Source organism: Pseudophryne corroboree, chromosome 3, assembly GCF_028390025.1.
Source record: "Pseudophryne corroboree isolate aPseCor3 chromosome 3, aPseCor3.hap2, whole genome shotgun sequence".
NCBI lineage: Eukaryota > Metazoa > Chordata > Amphibia > Anura > Myobatrachidae > Pseudophryne > Pseudophryne corroboree.
In genome coordinates, this window is record NC_086446.1 from 352,875,376 (window position 1) to 352,898,909 (window position 23,534).

Here is a 23,534-nt window from a genome sequence, read left to right on the forward strand (position 1 = left end):
GTAATGTGTCTATACACTGGTTCCTAGCAAAGTGAGAAGCTTCATTCTCCAGAGCCTTGGATAAAATACATGCGTGGTTCAATAATAATGTCCCTTTTAGTGCTCATCCTCCTCGCTGGCAAAGGTTGGTTTGATGATTAGATAGCGTGACAGAAGACAGAGTAGTCATAAAATATTTATATTTAGCACAACTTCTGATATACACACATATATTTACACAATGGTTTACACTGTATGACAGTAAATTATTTACAGATGTATATGTATATAAATATATACATTGCTCTGCAGGTTTTGCCTTTCATAAGTGTCTTATACCCCACCCTTCCACGGAACAGTTCATGCTAGTGATATCTTGGGAAACTCTCCTCTCAAGCCATCATCACTGTAATGGAGATATAGTCTAGAAGCATTTTCCAACACCCATCTCTCTCCTGAGGTCGTAGCTGTGTGATCTAGCCTTCCACAGGAAGTGACAGTGTGACTTCAACACCAGAAAACCCCTATTATTTTAGTGCCCATGCTTTAGCAGTTCTACGGAGATCCCATCATGCTATCAGTGTGTGTCGACACGGAATGACAGCAGTTTCTCAGAGTGCATGCTGTTAAGGGTTCGCAGGTCGGGCAGTCGCAGCAGTAGTTTGGTGAAACGGGAAGTGTCATTTGGACTATTTTTAAAGATGAGAGAGCGAAGGGCACGTATGAGAGTCTCTTGCAGCTGCTCTACCAATGAGGCATTCTCCATCCCTGAACGGTCTGCAGCAAAGAAAAGAAGAAAGCATTACAAAAGGGAAGTCCATATACAACAATAAAAAAATCTCTCTCATAGCCTTATGTATTTGATTTGTACTTTAACTTTTTGGACACTTAAACTTTCTTTTACATAGGAGTTTTACTGTATTCCGGAGAACTAGGAACTATAATACCAAATTGCTGCATTTTTAATCAAGGTCATAGGATGTTACAGGGATTTATTCTGGCCATGGGAAACTTAAGGTGCATACACACGGTGAGATTTTGACTAAATTCCAATTTTGACTATGCGATTTCCCTTGAATTCCCCGGAGCCCAGAATCACCAATTTTGATTATACTAGAAACCAGACTGTATACTTTCTAGTCAAAATTGCCATGCCTGCACAGTTTTTTTTTTCTTGTGATACCGAACCCACAGGAGCACGCATTGGTATCACAAGCTGTATACATACGGTGCGATATGTGGTAACTCTTCTTACGATTTTGACTATATAGTCAAAATTGTAAGCACACAACGCCATGTGTATGCACCTTTAGTTATTTTTCAACAATAACATAGTACACAAACAAACAGCATCACCCGCCATTTTAACCGCGCCCCCCTCCCCCCTCAACAAAAAAAGAATGCCTTGGCACCATAGTGAAATTGTCTATTGTTGAACTACACATACTAGCATGCCTTGCTACAGTTTTGCTATTTAGCCATGCTAAAACTGTTGCAGGGCATGCTGGGAAGTGTAGTTCAACAACAGCTGGAGGGCCGAAGGTTCCCCATCCCTGGTCTACACTTAGGCAACTTCTGGCTCAAAAAAAAGGCCGTAGAAACCAACTATATCATTATTCTTGCTTCAGGTAGAATCTCACCTGCAGATACGAGCACCAGCGCAGTGAAGATCCCCAGCTCCTCTTGGCTCAGGTTGAGAGACGCCAGTTTTTCACTAAAGTCAAACATTGAGCTCAGTAGCTCACCCATCCCCATAGCTTGGAGCTCTGGCAGAGAATATGTAGCTCCACTGAGGAAGCGGAGAGAGCGTTCACGCACATCAAATAAGGAGGCAAATCGGACCATGAGAACCTGGAAGCAGATAAAGAATGAGGCTGTAAGACAGATGGAAAAAGTGAGGAGACCACAGTGGAAAATAAAGAAAGAGTTCACCACTCACCTCAAATGTACCAGCCTTTAGCAAGGTGACTTGGTCTTGTTGAGTTAAGTCTTGGAAACCAGGAATGTGACGGGCAAATTCAACCACCTCTCGCACAGCTGGGGTAAAACTGAGAGAGAAATCTTCCCACACCTCCTGTACAGAGCAGAGTTTTCCTCCACGGGGCAGAGCATTCATGGGGCATGCCTGAAAAGTGGAAAATTAATAAAGCATTAACTATCTGCAATGTATGGACAAATAGCTTTAGTAATATACATATTACTCCATGTACTATCTGTACACATATTAAATATATACAAATCATAAATAAGGTCTGCACTCTGTGTCTGGATGTATTAATGCACAAACTGGGGGTTACCATGTTATGAATGCAACCAGGGCTGCAGCAGGGCACATTGCATTAAGGGGGCAAGGTAACAAATGCATTTAAATCATGTCTACTGCACCTCAAGGGGTGATGTTGCACCTGAGGGGATGATGTTCAGCATGTGGTGCTGAATGACCACCCAATAAAAATATTAATCAGTCATTTTTATAAGGAATAATTTGTGAAATAGAACAGTGCCTTTTACCTCAACCCTTGTGACCCACACTGTGTGGTGGCGAGGGCTGTAGCCAGACAGAGGCTATTAAATGGCTTAACAGGTGGTTTCAAATAGGAACGCAAATGGTTCTGTATAAGCAGCTTTCTGCAAAAACATTTTTTGTAATTCTAATGGTTTTATAGGAAACACATCTGAATTTTTGCAATGTTGCACATTTTCAAAACGGATCCTGTCAGATGAATAAGCCTAACTATTGAGAAAATGTATCCACTTGTTAAAGAAATGCATTTTTGAAATTGGGAAAAGTTTGCGATGCTATGTCTTACCAGAAAGACACTGCGATTGCCTCTGGTTTCTCCATTGTCTTGCGTCCAACATTTTGACGGAGAGACGTCATGGTGCTCCCATGATGCTAACTTTCCGCTCACTTTTTCATGGGCGTAGACAAATATCTGTCGATGAGCCTGGGTCACTTGACCTATAACATCATCGACATGGTCTGGACTGGGAGAGCGAGGAGGTGTCAGTTGCTGTGGGTAATGGGGATAGGCTTCTGGGATCGAAGGTGGTGAAGGACAGGAGGTTGGACCCAAGTGGGGAGGAGTGGAAGGTCGAAGTTGCTGTGGCTGAAGTGGAACAGGACTCCTTCTCCCAAAATGGCCACCAGCAATGTGACTCATAGCACTGTGCATTTCTGCCAACATCCGTTGTTTTTCCCTCTTTGGGATGCGTCCAAACCTCACAGCTAAAGATGAAGAAATTAAAAAGTGTTACTATGCTAGAAGTCTAAAAAAAAAAGTCAGACTGCGCAATATAAAACGACTATGCCCTGACAAACTTGAACTCACCATCTCTAGACATGCCCACAGAAAGACACTTTCGAAAGCGGCACTGTTGGCAACGGTTTCTATTAATCCGCACTATGGAGCACGTCTCATTCTTCAGACACTTCTTGTACTGAATATTTTGCTGAATGCTGCGTCGGAAAAAACCCTGAAAAAGAAAATGCATAAGTGTCAGATTAATTAAGTGATGGCTGCTATATTCGCACCACTCCACTGCCAGGAACACAAAAACACTCACACCTCATAGAACCAGAATTACTGGAACAAAGGATATGAAGTCCTCAATGAACAATTATGCTACCCTGAGGCATGAGATATGTGATATGACACATCATAACTATCAAGGCAATGCGCTTATGACAACCATGCCACTTGTATTGTCATGCACGCCTTGAAACCAGCTACATCTTCTAATATAAACAAGACAAGGAGGCCTGAACCCCACTGCCACTAAAAATGCAAGACAACACTCATTCGTCATTAATGCTAAGATACAAAAAACATACCACTCACACAGGAATGAAACAACCAAAAGAATGCAAGACCAACCACAAAATTGAAGCACGTGTGTAACAGACCAATTATAGCAGACATCTGTAGAAGCTTCTGCAATTGGTTTAAAATAAAAAAAAATAAAAAAAAAAAAAAACAGGAAAAAGCAACAATAGGGTAATCTATAAAACAGCGTCAAATTATATAGGATAAACACAACTGTTGCCTCACCATGATTGGAGAGTAGTTATAAGGACATTAATTGTTTGGTGCAGGTTCAGCCATGTGTAATGTATATTGGCTCCTTGAGGAGATGCTATCGCTATACTGGCTGTGAGAATGTGAAAGTAACTGTGTACAGGGGACAGGAAGACCTACAGTTACTTTAAATACCAAACACTACTGATGACCTGGTTACCAGATCAAACTGGTAGTTTCCCAGAATCCACACTCCTGGTGTCATTACCCAGGAACCAATCACACAATAGAAAAAAAACACACACACACACACAGTTGGTCAACCTAATATTCTGATTTTGATCTCAACTCACCTTGCAGCCCTCACAGGCATGTACACCATAATGAAATCCAGAGGCCACATCACCACAGACTTTGCATAACAGAACCATTCCATTCAGCTCTGAAAAATAGCAAAACGGAAGGCATGTTTAATATCAGCCTGAAATCATTTGTAAGCATGTTAAACTCAGGTTGTCAGTGCCTAGTGTAATGGTTTTAATGTTTGTGATGGCTGTGTCCTCTTAGAATCTACACATGCGCAGAGAGCACATTTGTTAAACAATGACCAGCTATACAGATAAATGGGATCATACTGTTACATAGGGAGGCAATCCAGATACCGCCACTCGGGATCTTGGCGGTTACAAAGCAGACGCCAGAATCCTGACAGGTGGTGAAATACCACTGCCGGAATACCGGCGACACAGGCTAATCTCCCTCTGTGGGTGTCTACAACAAGGGGCTTTCTAGCGCTTGCCCTGCTGCCGGCATACTGGCGGACGGGATCCCGTCCGCCGGTATTCAGTATGTATTCAGTTATATACACCTTTCATACCAGGACACTAGAGGTCGGTCTCCGTATGAAATGATGCCAAACATCCACCCTGTTCTTGCGGAAGGTGTATTTAGACCTTGCTGCATACTTACTTGTGATATTGCTGGATGTTTTGCTCGGGGATACACGACTGCCATCATCTAGCGCCACATGAAGTCCTCCTGGAGAAGAAGCCAGGCAATATGATGAGCGTGGAGAAGTCTCCCCTCCTGAGCCAGAGGAGCTGGCGCTATAAGAGTGGGAAGGGGAAGGCGGCAGATATGATGGATAGTGAGGGGCTCCACCTTGAGGGCTGCCAGTTGAGCATTCACTGTACAGAGAGACCGGGCTGGTCCTACTGGGTGATGAGCCACTAGAGCCGACATAACTTATAACTCCACCTAGAGAGAAAGATGAGAACAATGCGATTACGGAAATGGAAATAACAAATTTTATTATAAATATTCCCTACACACACACACATATATAACAGATACAGCCAATGACTAGGCTAAACCAATCAATGAGAATATAGTTTTTGCGCCTCACTGTTTGTTTCCTAGTGAACGGATAAATGCCTTTCTCAAGAATGGTGGTTCAGCCACAAAATGGCTGCCTCCTCAGGCTAGGACATTGGCGCTTTTTAAAACCTGTAACAAGTGTGTTGCTATAGAGATCAGAAATAACAGGCCAGGAAACAATGGGGGTAATTCAGATCTGATCGTAGCAACAAATTTGTTAGCAGTTGGGCAAAACCATGTGCACTGCAGGTGTGGCAGATATAACATATTTAACACAAATCTAACTCTCTCTGCACATGTTCTATCTGCCCCCCCCCCCCCCCCCCCCCCTCCCCCTCCCCCTCCCCCTGCAGTGCACATGGTTTTGCCCAACTGCTAACAAATTTGCTGCTACGATCAGGTCTGAATTACCCCCATTGTTTCCTGGCCTATTATATATATCCAGGTTACTTGGGCAAACTTTATACAGCAGATAGGAATTTTCAGCAGAAGACGCAATATAGAAACATTTTAAAACAAAATGTATTAAAGTAACTTACTATTTACACCTAATAATTCAAGTGCTTACAATGTGCAGATTCTGCCTTTAAATGCAGCATATACATCATTAACGCTCTATTTTATATAAACTATACAAACCTAATCCCCTATTGATATATATGATATCAAGTGGATTAAAACTTATTTCTGCAAGATACCCAGTGTTATGGCACATAAAGGGTTAATGTCTGGGACTCTGCACTGCAGGCACCGCTTAGCATTCTGGGTAACGCATGCAGAGATTAAAGCATATTCAGAGGAACTCCCTTTTACCGCATATCAGGAACTCATGGTTTGCTCAAATGGCAGTTTATAATTATAAACACACACACACACACACACACACACACACACACACACACACACATACATATAATGGGGGTGGATAAATGTCACCTGACGCAAAATAATTAGAAAGGAATAAAATAATATAAATTTGACAAACAATCCACATATCTTCAACACAAAAGGTATATTCACATAGGACAACCACGAGGACATAGGCAGAAACGCCGCTGTTGATGTCACAGCAGACAATCCTAGAATGCATAGTATTTCCAGGAAGCAATGATGCAAACAGGAAGCAATTAATCTGCAACTTTCACACTCCAAGTGATAATAATGATGATGACACTGCAGTCTGACCGGTTCCCATATAAAACACAAAGACGGTTGGGCTCATTTACGAACACTGTATGTAGGTGCAGATTTGCACTAACATCACAGCAACTCAAATACTTGTTTTCTTAGGGCGGCATTCAATTCAGACCAAGGTAAGGCTGCACACATTTTAGGGTTATTACAATTTAATTTATTGTAAGTAATGCTCTAATGGATTTCTGTTGCTTCAAAGTTTTAGTAACTTTTGCCAAAGGCCTACATACCTGCCTAGACACCTACATATGAAAGGAATCTTCTCTGAACACCAGTTTCTGTTACTATCTAGACTTGTATATTTAATCTAAAAAAACTGTTTCTTTCTAGCTGACCCGTTACCTACACAGTGATACTGCCAACCTGTGTGCAGACGTAACAAAGAAATCCAATTCCCTTAGAATTAGTGGCATCACCCCCATCGAAGTCATTCTGTACCTTTCTCTCCAACAATCAAGTCACCCTTACAGTCCTTTTTTTTAAGGATATCCATGCTTGTGCACAGAGAAATGTTAATAAAATGAACCCATATGATACAGACAACACTGGCTAGGATGTAGACAAGGACATGGAAACCCAACTGGGGTATTCTTCACTAAAATTCTAGTCAGAACCAACTGAACGGTAATGCGGAGCCTTTCCAATGTTATATGAACAACCCAACACACATGGGGAATTCAATTCAGCGAGAGCTTCTTAGTTACGGGGTATGCGTACCCGCAGCTATTCAATTGCCTGCACTGTGTAAAATCATTTAAGTTGGGAGATGCAGTTTACCGCAACTAAGCCATGGGTATTAATCATGGTAAACTGCATTTACCATCTGAAGTGTCAGACACTATGCTGTTACCACGCACAGTAACACTGCATCTAACCAGTCACTAGTTAGCATGGATTTCTGTTTAAGCCTCAGGAGGCTGCAGGTAGAAGTCTGCAATTGAAAATCTCTGGGCACTCATTCCTGGGGATTAACAAATGCCTACTGAATTGATTAGCTCTTAGAAGTGGTAGAACATGTATGTGCCATTCTAGATTTGCATATTGTTAAACTGAGGTAACCTTTTTAATACCTCACACCGCTCTCCCCTATCACTGGTACTATTAAATTTAGCATGTCACTGACAGTAGTGCTCTCCAGCTACTGTCTCCAGAATAAGCTTCATGTTCTTACAGAAACATTGTCCCCTTCCTGCATATACAGCTCCCAGAAAAAAATACATCCATTTGTTTCTTTCTAGCTTTGCCAGATCCCCCATCCACTAACTTCCAGATCTAGAACCCTTTCTATTGCTTACATACTCCCTTTCTCTCATTACTCATTTCACCTGTCCCTTACTCATCCCCCACTCCTGATTCTCCCCAGGTTATATAAACTGTGTCCAACCACATGTAATGAATACCAACTCACTGACCTCAGGTTACTCGTCCCCTCCTACCTCACGCACACACTCCACGTGTTGTCACTGCACATGTTCCCATTGCACATGCACTCCTGAGTCACACCTACCCAATGAGCCTGCGGCCAATCTTGCTGTCCTAATGACACATTTCTCCTCCTTTTACGAATGGCACCACCCTGCAATGCTTTAACCTATCTGCTACCAGTACACGTTCTGCACGAGTCACTAACTTTGCAAGATTAGTAATTTAATAGAAGTATTAAGGGTATGTTAGTTACATTACTTATCCGGTCTCATGCTGGGCAACAAATCGCTGCAAAGTATGTTTTCCCTGATTAGCCTGTTATTCTATTTAATATGGGCTCAAAGAAATTGTTAGGTCTGAAACAATTAGAACACACTTGCCTACCTAACCCTCTCCATGTGGGAGAAATGCTCTGTTCCTGGACATGTATGATTGCCATTACCTGTGGTGAGCTAGGTAATTGATAAGAAAGGTGTTTCACCACAGGTGATGGCAATCATACATTACCAGGAAAGTCCAGGAACAGAGCATTTTCTCCCTCATGGAGAGGGTCAGGTAGGCAAGTATGAATTAGAATAGTGCCAACAAAAACTACACTGCCTGTTTTTATCACAATGAAAATCTAGACGACAGCAGGCTCTCTGCAACTGTGGAACTACAAGTCTCATACAAGTTAAAAACTCAATATCATAAAATATAAAAGCACAGGTTGCCCAAGGCATCTTCCACCATGTTTTGGCTGTCCATTCTCAAAGTGGCAGAGCAGATGGATCTGATCAGGAACCACATTTACCTACTACAAATGGACAAAGCAGAGTATCTGCAAAACTGCACTCTGCTCTACAGGCACTGGAGACAAATTACACTGTCCCATATCACTGGGGGGGGAGATGTCCTAAGCTTTGGGAGAGAGAAATTACCCAACTACTGTCATTTTTCAAACACAGACTGTAACATGACAATTGAGTTGATTGGCTGGTAGTTTCTCTCTCTCCAAGGTTTAGTACATCTCCTCCAGATTATGAATGGGGTTAAACTGACCAGGCAGTAACCCAGACTCCAGTCCCATGCCCATCTGTGGGCGTGTCCATGAAGTTCCCTCCGGGGGCGTTGCTACAGCAGCTATCCAATCAGGACTCAGACTAGAGAAGCAGGAATGAAAACACTGTGCACATGGCTAGGGCGGGAGAACACGTGAAGCAGATGGGAGGATCTGGCTCACACACAGCTCGGATGACCTACTTTCCTCATTCCATGTGACTGCAAGCTCTGCAGGCCAGGGTACCCTCCCACTCATGCTTTCATTTTATACATAGGATGACTTCTAAATATGAAACATCCATTGCTGAAAGTATATTTATATTTTAATGTAGTTGATCACAATAATGCATTTTTTTTATTTTTATTTTTTTAAAGGCAGAGGGTGCAGATACAAAAAATACAGCCAAAAAATACATAAGACAGCCTGTACTGAAGATACATAGTGGTAATCTAGTGATTAGAATGGTTAACTGCGCCCTATAGGGTCATATCAGTGGCAGATTACAACTTCTGTGCTAGAGAAGCCAGGATCCCACAACACGTGATCTACGAAGGAATGCCGTTACTCTGATCCCTCCATACATGCTAGGAATCTCAGTGACCGTTGCTGCATTATGTTATAATAATGAGTATCTAACGCTTGGGAACAGAAATAGCAGGATGACAACAACAACGAAAAAAATAGCAATATTGTAACCAGGCTACTGCAGAGGCAAGCAGACATGTAACATGTCACAGCAAAGACCTGCCCCTTCTAGCAGGGACTCGATGATCGCAGTGTCTACACCCTCAAACCCCGCTCACCTGTGTTGTTACTGCAATCCATAGTGGTCATGGTTGAAATTCCGGGATCATTCACCGCAAGACGTCTAATATTACACTGCAGTCCTCGTGTCCTTTATATACCCCCTGGGTGCAGCGATCCACTGTAGTAATTCCTTTTACATGGAGAATTTATAGAATATTTTGCCAGCAGCTGCTGCATTGGTGAACCAAATATATATTGTTCTACTCTAGATGCTCCTTTAAGAAAAAAAATGGGAGCTGCGTCCTGCAGAGGTGATGAGTCTGATGCCCTCTGCGTTACCAAAATGACAATAAGCATAGGACTGCAGCCAGCCGTGGAGCACACTAGCACTGCCAATCAGGAGCTAAATCAACGGGATTTTGGCAGAATGAATCTATGAAGATCCACAAAAAAAAAATTATATGCCAGTGCACCCTTTACTGGAATGCTGTTCACTCTGCAGTATCTCCTGTCAAAACACGAGCAGCGCTGCAGCTATCCAGACTGTTCCCCGAGAGGAGAGCTCGGCAACACACGTCCTGTTTCTCCACCCTCCTTGCTCTGCAATGTTCTCCCTCGCACGCCTCCAGTCTGCTTTAGACAGCTTGACTCTGCTCACTGCAGCACTGCGCCTGCGCACAAGCGGCTGTCCCTCCGGGCCCGGCACGCGGCACTGAAGCAAGGACCACGTGACTCCTGGGAGAGCCTCGTGCCCCAGTGACACACTTTCTACAGCAGTCTCGCAATGCGCATGCACGGTTAGGTCTGCGGCCAGGGGAGTCCACTGGGCTTTCTTATTTTTTTTTTCTCACTAAACTTTGTTTACAGTTACAGAGAATAAACAATGACACTTGTTGTTTATATCACTTATCCACTGCTATCAGGCATGCAAAACCCTCCAAACCGTTCTCATAAAGAAAATTGAAAGATTACTGTTCATTACAAAAAATGTTCTCGCAGATTGTAGAATGTTACAATACATTTATGTATGAACTTGATTACAGACAGCGGTACGCAATCTCCTTGGTTTCTCCACATATTTGCAGATCAATCTTCTATTAGATGAGGATTCAGAAAAGGAACAGCAGAATACTTTTACATTGTTGTTCATTTATCTATCCAGCTTTTTGAGGTTGTAGTAGCATCTTCAGCAAATCACTTAGAGGGAAATTTGGAGAACAATAAATGAGAGAGAGATAAGTTGTACAAAAAGCAGCACCTGTCGTTACGGTAGCGTCTACTTTACCTTCGTGGAGAGAACCTTTCCCATAACCCCCTGGGTCCATGTCACAATCTATTTGGAATAGTAACCTGTGGGGAGCGGAGCGAGACACAGAGCCCGAAGCATGGCGAGTGAATCGAGCCCGTGAGGGTCCAATGCTGCATAGAAAAAAAATTGACCCCAAACGAGCGGAGAACAAAGAAAACATCTAGGTGCTGTAAGGGCGGAAGTTCTCTCCTGCCCTCTCGTTTTGTCACTTCCAGGTCCTGAGCACGAAGGTAACATAGACACAACCCTGTCATTACAGGCTGTGTTTGAAAATGACAGGAAATTATTGGTTTGGAGGGAACTCAATTGCGGGAGGAGGGTGCAAATTGCCATTTGTGCTGTGTTTAAACAAAGGCAACAGCACCGCATCTCACAACCCTCATCCGCCCATATTTACACAAAACTTCTCACGGCCATATGGGGGTGCGAGCAGTTTGTATAAGATTGGGCTGCCATAAAGTGCAGCTTCTGACGCGCTGATTTGGCCAGGTGAAGACATCCGCCCACAATTATCTCCTTCCACTTTGTCAGAGCTTTGATACAGCTCCCCCTTTGTGGGAAATATGCCACCTCATTTTTCTTAAATGCAAAACTTGGTTTCTCTTTGCCATTGTTCCTCTGGATTCTTCTGTGAAATCTTGCACTCACTTTGTCTCCCTCAATTTCAAACTAGCTCCATTTATCCCACAGCCACCATTTTGGAATAAACTGCCTAGCTCATACTCCTTTCACACCAAAGTCCCGTGTCTGACCAGGGTTATGGAACTCAGTTCCAATATAGGTATTCCTGGGATAGACCTCTTTCATACCGTGGCTCTGGCCTGGGTTTTTCCCAGTCAGCACTATTTATACTGCACACAGGTGCAGTGCTGGTGCTTAGTGATGACATCATCTCCAAGCGCTGGGAATGCTGCTCTCCCTATGCTGTGAACTAGACCCAGGTCCCGGTTCACACTGACCGGTAATCCAGGTCCTTCCTGGAACCAATCCTGCAAGCTACCTGGGTTGCATTACCTGGTAACTGGACATGGGTTATTTTTTGGGGGGATAATAGAAACATAGAATTTGATGGCAGATAAGAACCACTTGGCCCATATAGTCTGCCCCCTTTTTTTTTTATCCTTTAGGCAATCTCAACCCTTTTTGAACCTTAATTCTTTCTAAAGATATTCATATGCCTATCCCAAGCATGTTTAAATTGCTCTACAGTCTTAGCCTCTACCACCTCTGATGGGAGGCTATTCCACTTATCCACTACCCTTTCTGTGAAGTAATTTTTCCTTACATTTTCCCTGAACCTCCCCCCCTCCAGTCTCGGTGTATGTCCTCGAGTTCTAATACTTCTCTTCCTTTTGAAGAATGTTTCCCTCCTTTGGATCCTTTCGCACCAAGCCGTGACCAGAGGTAACCTGGCAATAACTCAGGTCAAAAGCTCAGTGTGAAAGAGGTAGAAGTAATTCAGGCTAATCTTTATCTAAATACTTTATATGGTTTTATACATTGGCAAATCAGCAACATCTATTATGTATATTTTTAGACCTGGATAAATATTCTGTGACATAACAGACATTATACCTGACATGTAGAAAATTTCCTTTGACATGGCAAAAAAACAGTTTCTTGTAAAAAAAAAATATATAAAAAATGCAATTTACCATGTGCTTACCTCCATCACAGCCAGAGAGGAATGATGAGTCAAGTGCTTCCTGAATTTCTTGTCACATGGCAACAAAGTGTTGTTTATATACAGGGAGTGGGTAAGCCTATCCACTGTCTCATCTTACTCCACTCTCCCCTGAGTATGCATTATTATTTGTATAGGTTAGAGTGCTTTAGAAGGACTTGTCTTCTAGTAAAATATTATTTTCAGGGGATCTTACCACCAGCTAGATCCCCTGATTTCTGTGACTGCCAGGCGATTGTCTACCTGCTCCTGCCAATGAAACATTGTTAATGGAAACTCATTTTCAAACTATTGGGTGAAACGCTGTATGGCAAAGAGCTTTTGTTGATTACTTTTAATTAAAATATTCCTGCAGCAAAATAGTTGAAGATAACCAATTAATTCAGAACTTCCTAAAGTTTTCTAAAGATACTAATTATACATTAGTTTTCAATTAATAACATACCTTTCAGTTCAGCTGTTCATGAATAATGTAGTTTGTTTAAGTACTGTCCTTTGTTTATTATTGTTAAAAATGTAACAATAGGAGGACACTGGTGACTAGTGTAAAAAATATGAAACATGATTAATTCAATTATAAATTGGTACACAATAGGACTAATTTATAATAGTAGCTACTCTGCCTCAATAAAAGGTTATGTTGTAAACCTGAAACTTTGTTGAAACAAAAGAATCCTTAAAGCCAATATAAAGCCCAGTCTGTATTTCCAAATTGAAGCTATACTTGTTAGTTGACAGGACAGAAGTAAACCTCGTACAGGCGGGGGAGATGTGTGCCGGGCGATCTAGCTGATGTGTGCTGAGCGAGGGGGAGAGACGGGGGTGGAGGGGGGAGCGCTCATTTAACACAGCGGTGATCTCATTAGATTTGGCATGCATGCATGCCAAAGCTAGAGCTGGCGATAGCGACGCGCTGTCGCCGGAACCCTACACACAGAGAGATCCTTGCTTAATCTCTAAGCAATCTAGTCCGATTGCTTAGAATTTAAGCACAGATCTCTCCGTGTGTACCCATCTGTAGGCCGAGGCAGTGCTAGATTTCTTAGTGCCTGAGGCAAAGCTGCAGTCTACTGCCCCTCCCTTCCACCAATACCCACTTCACATCTACTTGCACACTTGTCTTTTGTAAAAAAAATACATAAACTGTAACCTAATATCTGGTTGGCTAGCAAGGCTGCAGGCCAGATGTACTGATGTCTGATTCAAAATATTGTCCAGGCTACATTGCCGGCCAAGGCATGCTCACTTCTAAATAGCCCGCAATTCATCTACATTCCCACAGCAAACATCCAAATGTGAATGTCCCATTGTCGCCCAGTTCCATCCATTTAGTGGTAATCCAGCTGACTTCAGTGCTACTCTGAAAAGTCCACAGATCTGCAGAGATGTTTATACACCTGTGATAGCCTCAGATGCATGCTCATTTCTACAATTTGTAGATGCAGTCACTTTTAATCAGACCCAAAGGGTATATTTTAACTGTGTCAAAATAAATCCAAATTAAAATCACCAGATTATCCCTCTCATACCCCCATGGTCACCATCTTTCTTTTTTCTTGTCCATCTGACCATCAGCATCCCTCACATGCAACCTGCTGCCTACAATGATTTATCTTACACAAGGGCATAGCTACCATTGGTGCAGGCAGTGCAGCTGCTCTGGGGCCCAGAACTGAGATGGGCCCACCTTCCCTGTCACAGTTACATGTGCTATATACATTTTTCACTGTCTGGTATAGCAAACTTTAGCCTTGGTGCCTGTAATATATCTAGGTACCTGGACCTGCTCATTGTAATGTGGTATAAAATGAACAGGAGGGCATTATAATGTGACATAATATGAACTGAGGCACTGCAGTGTGGCACAATATGAAGTGGATGCAATATAGTGTGGCACAGTAAGGTGAATGGCTGGGGATGCACACATGGGGATGGGTCTGAATGCTGGTAGCCTGTTTACCCTCCTACTCACTGTAACTCTCCCCTCGCCACACTAAGCTACAGTGTCCATTTAGTCTCCTACCTGCATCCCTGTGTCTTCTCTTGCTGCTGCTGACTGAGCTCCAACTACAGTGCACTTCCTGGCCACATGACACATCCAAGTGTCCATCAGTGCACAAGGCCCACCCCACACTCAGAGACATGCCTCTATTGGCTCCCTTTCTGTGCAGCTTTACTGCCCGTGGTGTGGCCTCGTCCTCAGCTCTGCAAAGCAGTGTCTGACTGTAAAACCAAGGCAGGGCTGTTGCTGCCTCATCTCTCATCTCCCTGCAGCTCCAGGGATCTAAACAAAGCTTACGAGTATCATGGTGCCCACACACGGTGCGATTCTCGCATGCTATTTGATCTATGTAGTTCAAATAGCATTGCGTCTAGTTCAAATCGCACCGTGTGCACGCTCCCGTCTAGTCCATATCTCAAGGCAAAATTGTATGTGCAGGCAGGTATTTTTGTACTACATCGCACATAGGGGGTCATTCTGACCTGATCGCTCGCTGCAGTTCTTCGCAGCGCAGCGATCAGGTCAGAACTGCGCATGCGCCGGTGCATGGCTGACAGCCGGTGGCTGTCGTTACCTAGCGATCGCCTCTGCTTGATTGACAGGCAGAGGCGGTCGCTGGGCAGGAGGGGCGGCACGGCGGCATTTGGCCGCCATTTTGTGGGCATGGTCTGGTCAACGCAGGCGTGGCCGGACCGTGCGGGGGGTGGGCCACAACGGCTGCATGACATCACACACAGCCGCTGCATCCCGGGCAGCGACGAGTAGCACGCAAAAGCTGCGCTGGCCGGGAGCTACTCCTGAAGTGCAAAAGCATCGCCGCTGTGCAATGCTTTTGCGCCTCTGCGACGGGGCAGGGACTGACATACGGGGCGGGCTAGCCCTGTGCTGGGCGTCCCCCCGCATGTGTGTTCCTGATCGTAGCTGTGCTAAATTTAGCACAGCTATGATCAAGTCGGAATCACCCCCATAGTACATTGTAGTGATTCAAAATTGGATGTAGTTCAAATTAGTTCAAATAGCATACCCACTTAGTCCAAATCGCATAGCACACATTGTAAAGGCTAAAAACGCACCTAGCACAAATTTGTGGGCCCTATTATCTATAAACAGGATTACAATAAACAAAGAAGATGTTTATGTTATAAATATTTACTTTGTATCATTCTAATAGTTTTTATATAAAATCTCAGGAGTTTGACAGGGGAATCTTTGCCTCCCCTGATTACCCTGATTGCACGTCCCTGATGTGGCATAATATGAACTGGGGACCAGGGGTGGATTTAATGGTGAGGGCCCCCCTAGGCACAACAATAATACCCCTCCCCCCTTTGCCTAATTTTATTATTTTCATTTATTGGTTATAAGCTCTCATTTAATGATAGCCAATTTAATACAATAATAAAAACCCACTATGATTTTTTTTTTAATTACTATATGTATACATATTTACTACGTAGAACAGCTTACAGGAGCAGTATGTGCATGTCCTTCCCATTTAAACTCCATTCTAGATGGCATATGGTACAGTACAGTGGAAATATTTTACAGTTACTGGTACATTTTGGGCTGACAATACCTACACAACTATCTAAATGTCGCCCCCAAACAAGTGCTACTCCTAGGCATGTGCCTCATGTGCCTAATGGGAAATTTGCCACTGTTGGGGACACCGTATGCCATAATGTGAATTGGTGGCACTGTGTTGCAAAATGTGTACTGGCAGCCTGCAATGTGACATAATGTGAACTAGGGCACTACTATGGTTCATAAAATAAACTAGGGCACTATTATAGGGCATTATATTAACTAAGGCACTATTATAGTTCAGAAAACGAGCTAGAGCACCATTATGGGGTAAGAAATTAACTGTTGCGGAGAGGTGTCTCTCCAGAAGCATTGGTATAGGGGCCCCCTCAAAATGTTGCTTTGGGGCCCACAAAGTTCTGACTACGTCCCCTGCTCTTGGATATAACCCTTTAGGCATTGGCTTGATGGTGCAAACTATAACTGAGATGTGGGGGCTTACAGGATGGGAGGCACTCAGAGGCATTAAGCTGCCCAATAGTAACGCCAATAGCTACTTGTAAGTAGGTAGGATACATATAATTGTATTCACCAGAAGACAGTTAAAATGCAAACCAATACCTGAATGGTCAATTATCAAGTATTTATGAAGTTCCTTTCCAACCTAAAAAGCGACTACATTTTATTAGATGTTTATAATGTAATTCTTATATCAAGATTCCTGATTTAGGGACTCACCTGATGAGGTCACTGTGACAAGGTAGGTGGGCTCACATTTTTGCCAAAAATTGTGCTAAGAACCTAAATTTTACTCCATGCTAAATCATAGAGTATATTATAATTGTGCTGATTACCATGTTTTTAGTGCTTAGAGTGTGCACCTGCATTTTCTTTTCTTTTTTAATCAAGTGTTTTTTATTGCTTTTCAAAAACAGAACAACATAAAACAGTACAAATGTACAAATAAACAATTACAAAACCATACTTGTGCTTTTCAGACATTTTCACCAAACATCAGCTATGCCGCATGATAAGGAGGTATATCTATATATCAAGCATATAGCCATTCAGTACCAATACAATCCGCAAACATATTTCAGGCTAAATTGCGTGTCGAGATGTGTGGGAGGTAGACTGGACCGTGCCGGGACCAACCCAGCACTGTACACAACCATAGGCGTGCGCAGCACATTTTATTAGGGGGTGCACCGTCGGAGGGGTGTGTCTAGCACCGCCTTTTGGGCGTGTCTAGCACATCTATTGACGGTCAACGCAATATAAAATATCCACCCTTGTACCAATCCTAATAAAGCAGATACATTGTCAGATGTTGTGGTGTGCACCAAACAAACACCCCTGATGGCACTCACTGCAATTACACTGCTCCTCCTCAGCCTGGTCTGGCTGCCCCTCTCTTTCCCCTGCAAGCTGCAGCAGCCTACTTACAAGTCAGTCACTCACTGACAGTTGCAGACTAGTACTGCTGCTGCTGGAAAAACGAGTGACGTGTCAAAGCTGATGCCGGCCACCTGCCAGTATTGAATTTGTCTTCCTAAGAGGAACACTGGCTGCATGCTGATCCTCATCAGTGGCTGGCGTTGGCATAGCATAGAAGGAGAGAGGTGGGCATGTGACGGGTGGGCGTGCGAGCAGCATGACGTAATCACATCATGCTGTTTTTGTACATGGAGGTGGAGCCGGGAGTTTGAAAGCCGGTGGCAATGGCACCCTTGATTAACCCAGGCGTCTGGTCAGTAATGCAGTCCTGACAGGGTGCAGCGCAGAGGGGACAGTAATCAGCCTGCTCGGCAATCGCTGCATCAGGCATGTGAGATTGGGGTGCCAGACATTAGGGGGTGCCTGTGCGCACCAGGCACCCCCCCTGCGCACACCTATGTACACAACACTATCACACAATATGTAAGACGGAGGATCAATAAAGTGCAGAGATTTCCTCCAAGAACCCCATATCTTTTCAAATTTCAGTGGACAGTTACGTTTAGTGTACATAAAACGCTCATGGGAGAGAGTAGTATTCACCAAGGCAACCCATTCAGCAGACGACGGAGGGGCATGAGCCATCCAGGTGCGGGCTATACACACTCTAGCCAATGTTAAAGCAGTGTTGACATAAAGTCGAGAATGAAGCAGGAGTGATTCCTGTAAATCAAGGCCAAATATACAAATACGCGGGGTCATCAGCGGAATCCGTATACCCGTGTGAGACACAGAGGCCGTGACATCCTCCCAGAAGGCGTACACCCGTGAGCACTGCCAAAGCAAGTGCCAGAACCCAGCAGCTGGAGCAGAACATTTCGGACAGCTATCAGAAGCCGAGCCTCCAAACTTAAACAAACCACAAGGAGTCCAGTAGACCCTATGCAGGATGTACAGATGTATCTGCTGGAATCTAGCACTCGCCGAGGCCACACACGGGGAGGCCAGGATATGGTCCCAATCTTCATCATTAATTGGACCCAAATCTAGTACCCATTTAGCCCGGAGGACGCTCAGCCCATCCAAACCAGAGAAGGAGAGGAGGGAGGAGTAGAGAACCAAGACCCTTCCACAAGAAGGCAGCGTATGGATAATTGTATGAACAGGGGATTCAGAGAGTTGTGGAAAAGAACCCCGCCACTGTGCCGAGAGTGCATGCCAGAGCTGTAAATACCGAAAAAAATAATGTCTAGGGATGGCATATGTAGTAGATAAATAATCAAAACTATGGAGCACACCATCCTGATAAAGGTGCCCCAAGGCAGACACCCCAAAAGAGGTCCAGCCAGAGCTGCCCTCCAAACCATAAAGTTCAGAAAAATACAAATTATTCCAGAGTGGAGAACAGGGGTCCATCATGGAATCTCCCATTAATTTCTCAGTGCTAGCCATACTCTACGAGCCTGTTGTAACAATGGGGAAGAGAGGACAATGAAGTACGTGCTAGTAGAAACTGCAACGGAGAAAACAATAGGCCAGCTTTATCCAAAAGGGTCACTAGGAGGTTCCCATAGTCCCCAGGGGCAACCCACTCACAGAGTTGTACCAGCTGAGCAGCTAAATAATACAGACGCATATCCGGCAATGCCAGACCACCTTCTGCTCTGAGTCTGCTAAGTGTTTTATATGCGATACGGGCCCGTTTAGCACCCCAAATAAAGGAGGCAATATATCTGGAAATCAACAAAAATTGTGAGACAGGGATATAAGCCGGCGTATTCTGCAGTATATAAAGAAATTTGGGTTGGATAATCATTTTGACAACATTCACACGTCCCGTAACAGTTAAAGGGAGCTTCTGCCAAATTTGCGTCTTTATACGTAAATTATCAATCTGGGGGCTCAAATTCAAGGCGACAAAATCTTTAGGAGAATGAGAAATTTGAATGCCGAGATACTTAAACTGTGTACACCATTTAAGGGGGAGATCATAGGAGGGGGGAGGTGACGTGGAGGGACTTAACGGAAACACCACTGATTTGTCCCAATTAATACAGATACCTGAGAAAGAGACAAATACCTTTACCAAGTCCAGAAGGGCAGGCAATGAAATGGATATATCCTTCAGAAATAATATCATATCGTCTGCGTATAAACCAATTTTTTCCTCTTGACCCACAACATGAAACCTGCATTTTCTTTTATTTTCTGTGTGGCAGTACAAGTCTCAGCAAAGTAGCACCTCTTATGTTGAAAATTAGGGTGTGCATTCCATCTCTCTCTCTCTCTCTCTCTCTCTCTTTACTCTGTAATTGTGTTTGTATATACACTTGAAGGTAGAGACACCTATCTGGACTAGCATCCAACCCACCTGTCCTTAGGTGTTTTTAATTAGTATGGGTCCTTGCATTTGCTGTCTACATATTAGAATAGGCACTATGACATATAAGACATGGTTAAATGTATATAATATGTGAGTACACTGTATTAGAGATGTTAGGGACCCACCTGATGAGGTCACTGTGATGAGGTAGGTGGGCTCGCAATTATGCCAAGTTGTAGGGTATATTATAATTGATCCGATTACCAGTGTTCTTAGTGCTTAGAGTGTGCACTTGCATTTTCTTTTTTCCTGTGGAGAACTTCCATGAGTGCCAAGCTTCTCTATCCATATGCCAACTCACACATGTTGTGAGATGTAACGGAGACTTAGAACGCCGGAGGGGCGGGATACCGTCCAATCTCAGACGTTTTTTTAAAGGGGCAAACACTTACTTGGCAAAACCATGCCTTGTAAGTTATTGCCCCTCTAAAAAAAAGTCAGAGATCATCTGTCATCCTGCACCTCTTGCAATCTCGGACTCCATTACATCCCGCCGATGTAGAGAAAAAAAGAGCAGGCACCTGCAAGAGTGTACTGGTAATTCCAGACCCTCCCGAATTGTTTATTATGGGCCATATAATGCACCGTTTCAACCTTTTTTTATGGATTACTTCTTCACTGGCACCCAAAGCTGTCTGATTTCCTCTTAAAGATAATAATAGTATAACTACACCCAGGGGGTAATTCCAAGTTGATCGCAGCAGGAATTTGGTTAGCAGTTGGGCAAAACCATGTGCACTGCAGGGGGGCAGATATAACATGTGCAGAGAGAGTTAGATTTGGGTGGGTTATTTTGTTTCTGTGCAGGGTAAATACTGGCTGCTTTATTTTTACACTGCAATTTAGATTGCAGATTGAACTCACCACACCCAAATCTAACTCTCTCTGCACATGTTATATCTGCCTCCCCTGCACTGCACATGGTTTTGCCCAACTGCTAAAAAATTTCCTGCTGCGATCAACTTGGAATTACCCCCCCAATCCATATATTATTGCATTTTATTGTGCTGACCACTGCTCGTGAACTTTATGCAAGTAAATGACCTTGCATTCACACAGAGCTGGCAGAAGCGCTTGTAGTGCCCTAAACAACCGTACCCCTTACCAGATCGCTGGTGGGGACGGCATCCTAGGCTCTCCAGTCTGGGGGGCGGAGGGGGGGGGGGAGTGTAGCGGTTGGCAGTGATATCGTAGCCAAGGGATGCACTCTCAGTGTAACATTGATGTGGAGTAGCAGCAGTCAGCAGCTTTTCATGTAAGAAGTTGCTGGCTGCTTTTCCTTCAAGTCAGTGATCGGCAATCCAGCTTCAGATGCTGACAGTGCAGTGAAAAAATTTTTTTGAGTGATACTATGGGGGAGATTTAAATGTTTGAAAAGTCGGTTGGGTGTCTGTTTTTTCCTGTCTAATAGACAGGAAAAATCAGACTCCCAACTGACTTTTCAAAAATTTGAATCTCCCCCTATGTGTTTTAAGATCCCACAAACCATTTTACCCTATTTAAAACCTATGTTTGCCTAATGGTAATGCAGGCCTCGTACATAAAATAATATTCCATTTTACTTAATAAGAACACATATCCATACAAGTTAGGTCTCCCATATCTTAAATGTCTGGGACCAAAAGTATTTTGGATTTTTCCATATTTTGGGATGTTTGAATACCATAATTAAATATTTTGGGAATGGGACCCAAGTTTAAACACAGAATGCATTTATGTTTCAAACGCACCTTATACACATACCCTGAAGGCAATTTTAAACAATATTTTTACAATTTGGTCCATCAAACACAATTTGTATACATTCAACCATCAGACAGCAAAGGTGGCACTATCTCAGTCAGTATTAAAAAAAAAAATTGGATTTTGGATATAGGATTTTCGGGTAAGGGAGACACAACCTTTAAGTGCAATTAGACATGGCACTGTGCAGCTGGTCAGTAATTATATCCGGGGATATTGACATATGCAATAAGAACACTGCTAAATCATGTCAGCTTGGCTATAGAAGCTTGTAATTATTGGGGTGAATTATAAATCTATATCATATTATGGTTACTGCTTATGCACTTGTAAACCTGTGTCGGAAAAAGAAAAAAACACACACGTTTTATTTTTATTTTTTGCATATTACATCCTGACATAGTGTTCTCAAAGGGACTCTGTGCAGCTGTCCTCATTTATATGTGAGGCAGACAGCAGGTGTCTGAGAACATCCTCTGCACGTTTCTGTCTACTCGTGATCTTACTGTATTTATACATTGTGTGTGCTGTGTGTACATGCACACAAACCTATATATTCATACTTAAACAATGATACAACCATATGCAGTTCAGATCAGATAGAGAGCTTGATAGATGGACTTAGAAAATATAATAATATAGTTACGCACGTGTGTCCCCAGAGCAGTATGGGTTAAGCACTCAGTTTAAGAGCTTTGCTCTGTGCTCTGCTGTTTGACTGCACCGTGGCTCAGCCAGGATTAGCAGTGCCAGTCACGCGTGTATTGTAACCGGCAGGCGGCGGGTGTCCTCAGCCATGTAACAGATTCACTGACAGTATAGCACGTGTCACCTGCAGTTTTAACGCTTTTGATGCAGCACTCACATGTAGACACATATACACACATGTGCAGACACGAATCTGACGGGCAAACAACGATTTGCCTGTAGAATCAGAATACAAAGATAGACACAGAAAGATATAACACTTTTTCCTGGGAGAAGCATAGAAATGACACATATAAATATAGACTCATTACTTAGTCATAGACTAAAGGCTTGTACACATGGTTGGTAATATTACACATTCAATGCTTGCGCAGGCTTGCTTGCTCCTGGTAAACGCACTCTAATCCTGTTAGTCCAAAACAGAATGGACATGGATGCACACACTAACGAGCGCCCACTTCATATCTAATATTGCGTTGCCTGCATGCCTACAGAGCTATAAGAGTTACCATTGTAACTTTGTCACATAGGACTGTCCCATCCAAACGGTGGGCCATGGTGTCACATAGAGGGGGCAGAGAAATTGGGGGGGAGCACTCTCACACCACTGCTCTGCATAGTGGGTGAATAGATGCACACAGCAAGTAATATAGACGGGAGCATACCACAAGGCCACATTCCCTTTTTGGGCACATGCAGGATCCCAAATTTGAACTCACAGATGATGGGAGAGATGATAATGTGAGGCTACACACTGATGATGCATGGCCATGACCCCTTTTCAAGTGCTACAGTGTGCACAATCTATCTGGGGAGAGGTATCAAACCTTCTAGAGCAGTGGTTCCCAAACTCGGTCCTCAAGGAGCACTAACAGTTAATGCTTTCCAGGACACCTGTGGATTTTTAAAATGTGACAGTTGAGGATACACAGTGCAGCTGCCGGGTGACCTGGAAAACGGG

At 43.4% G+C, this 23,534-nt stretch overlaps 1 protein-coding gene across 5 annotated transcripts; it reads right to left on the reverse strand.

Annotated features, from left to right (window-relative positions):
* Positions 1-162: 162 nt before the first annotated feature.
* NR1D1 (nuclear receptor subfamily 1 group D member 1) lies at positions 163-10,539 on the reverse strand. 5 transcript variants are annotated; one of them, XM_063959765.1, is made up of 8 exons: positions 9,840-10,539; positions 4,968-5,255; positions 4,352-4,440; positions 3,312-3,456; positions 2,790-3,208; positions 1,919-2,104; positions 1,620-1,830; positions 163-756 (listed from the first exon to the last, which is right to left on the reverse strand). In XM_063959765.1, exons 1-8 carry the CDS (start codon positions 9,868-9,870, stop codon positions 557-559), a joined length of 1,569 nt encoding a protein of 522 aa, XP_063815835.1. In that variant the 5' UTR covers positions 9,871-10,539; the 3' UTR covers positions 163-556. The 5 variants fall into 5 exon arrangements, with proteins under 5 accessions (XP_063815835.1, XP_063815834.1, XP_063815833.1 ...); XM_063959764.1 differs by lacking the exon at positions 9,840-10,539 and adding an exon at positions 9,036-9,118; XM_063959763.1 differs by lacking the exon at positions 9,840-10,539 and adding an exon at positions 8,379-8,471.
* Between the last annotated feature and the right edge of the window lie 12,995 nt (positions 10,540-23,534).

Bases quoted from the DNA above. Each gene is read 5' to 3' on its own strand.
- NR1D1 (XM_063959762.1), bottom strand. From the start codon at position 7,825: ATGGGGGATCTGGCAAAGCTAGAAAGAAACAAATGGATGTATTTTTTT. The intron at 4,441-4,967 runs GTAAGTATGCAG...GCTATTTTTCAG, and splicing joins AACATCCAGCAATATCACAA to AGCTGAATGGAATGGTTCTG. The intron at 3,209-3,311 runs GTGAGTTCAAGT...CTTCATCTTTAG, and splicing joins TGTGGGCATGTCTAGAGATG to CTGTGAGGTTTGGACGCATC.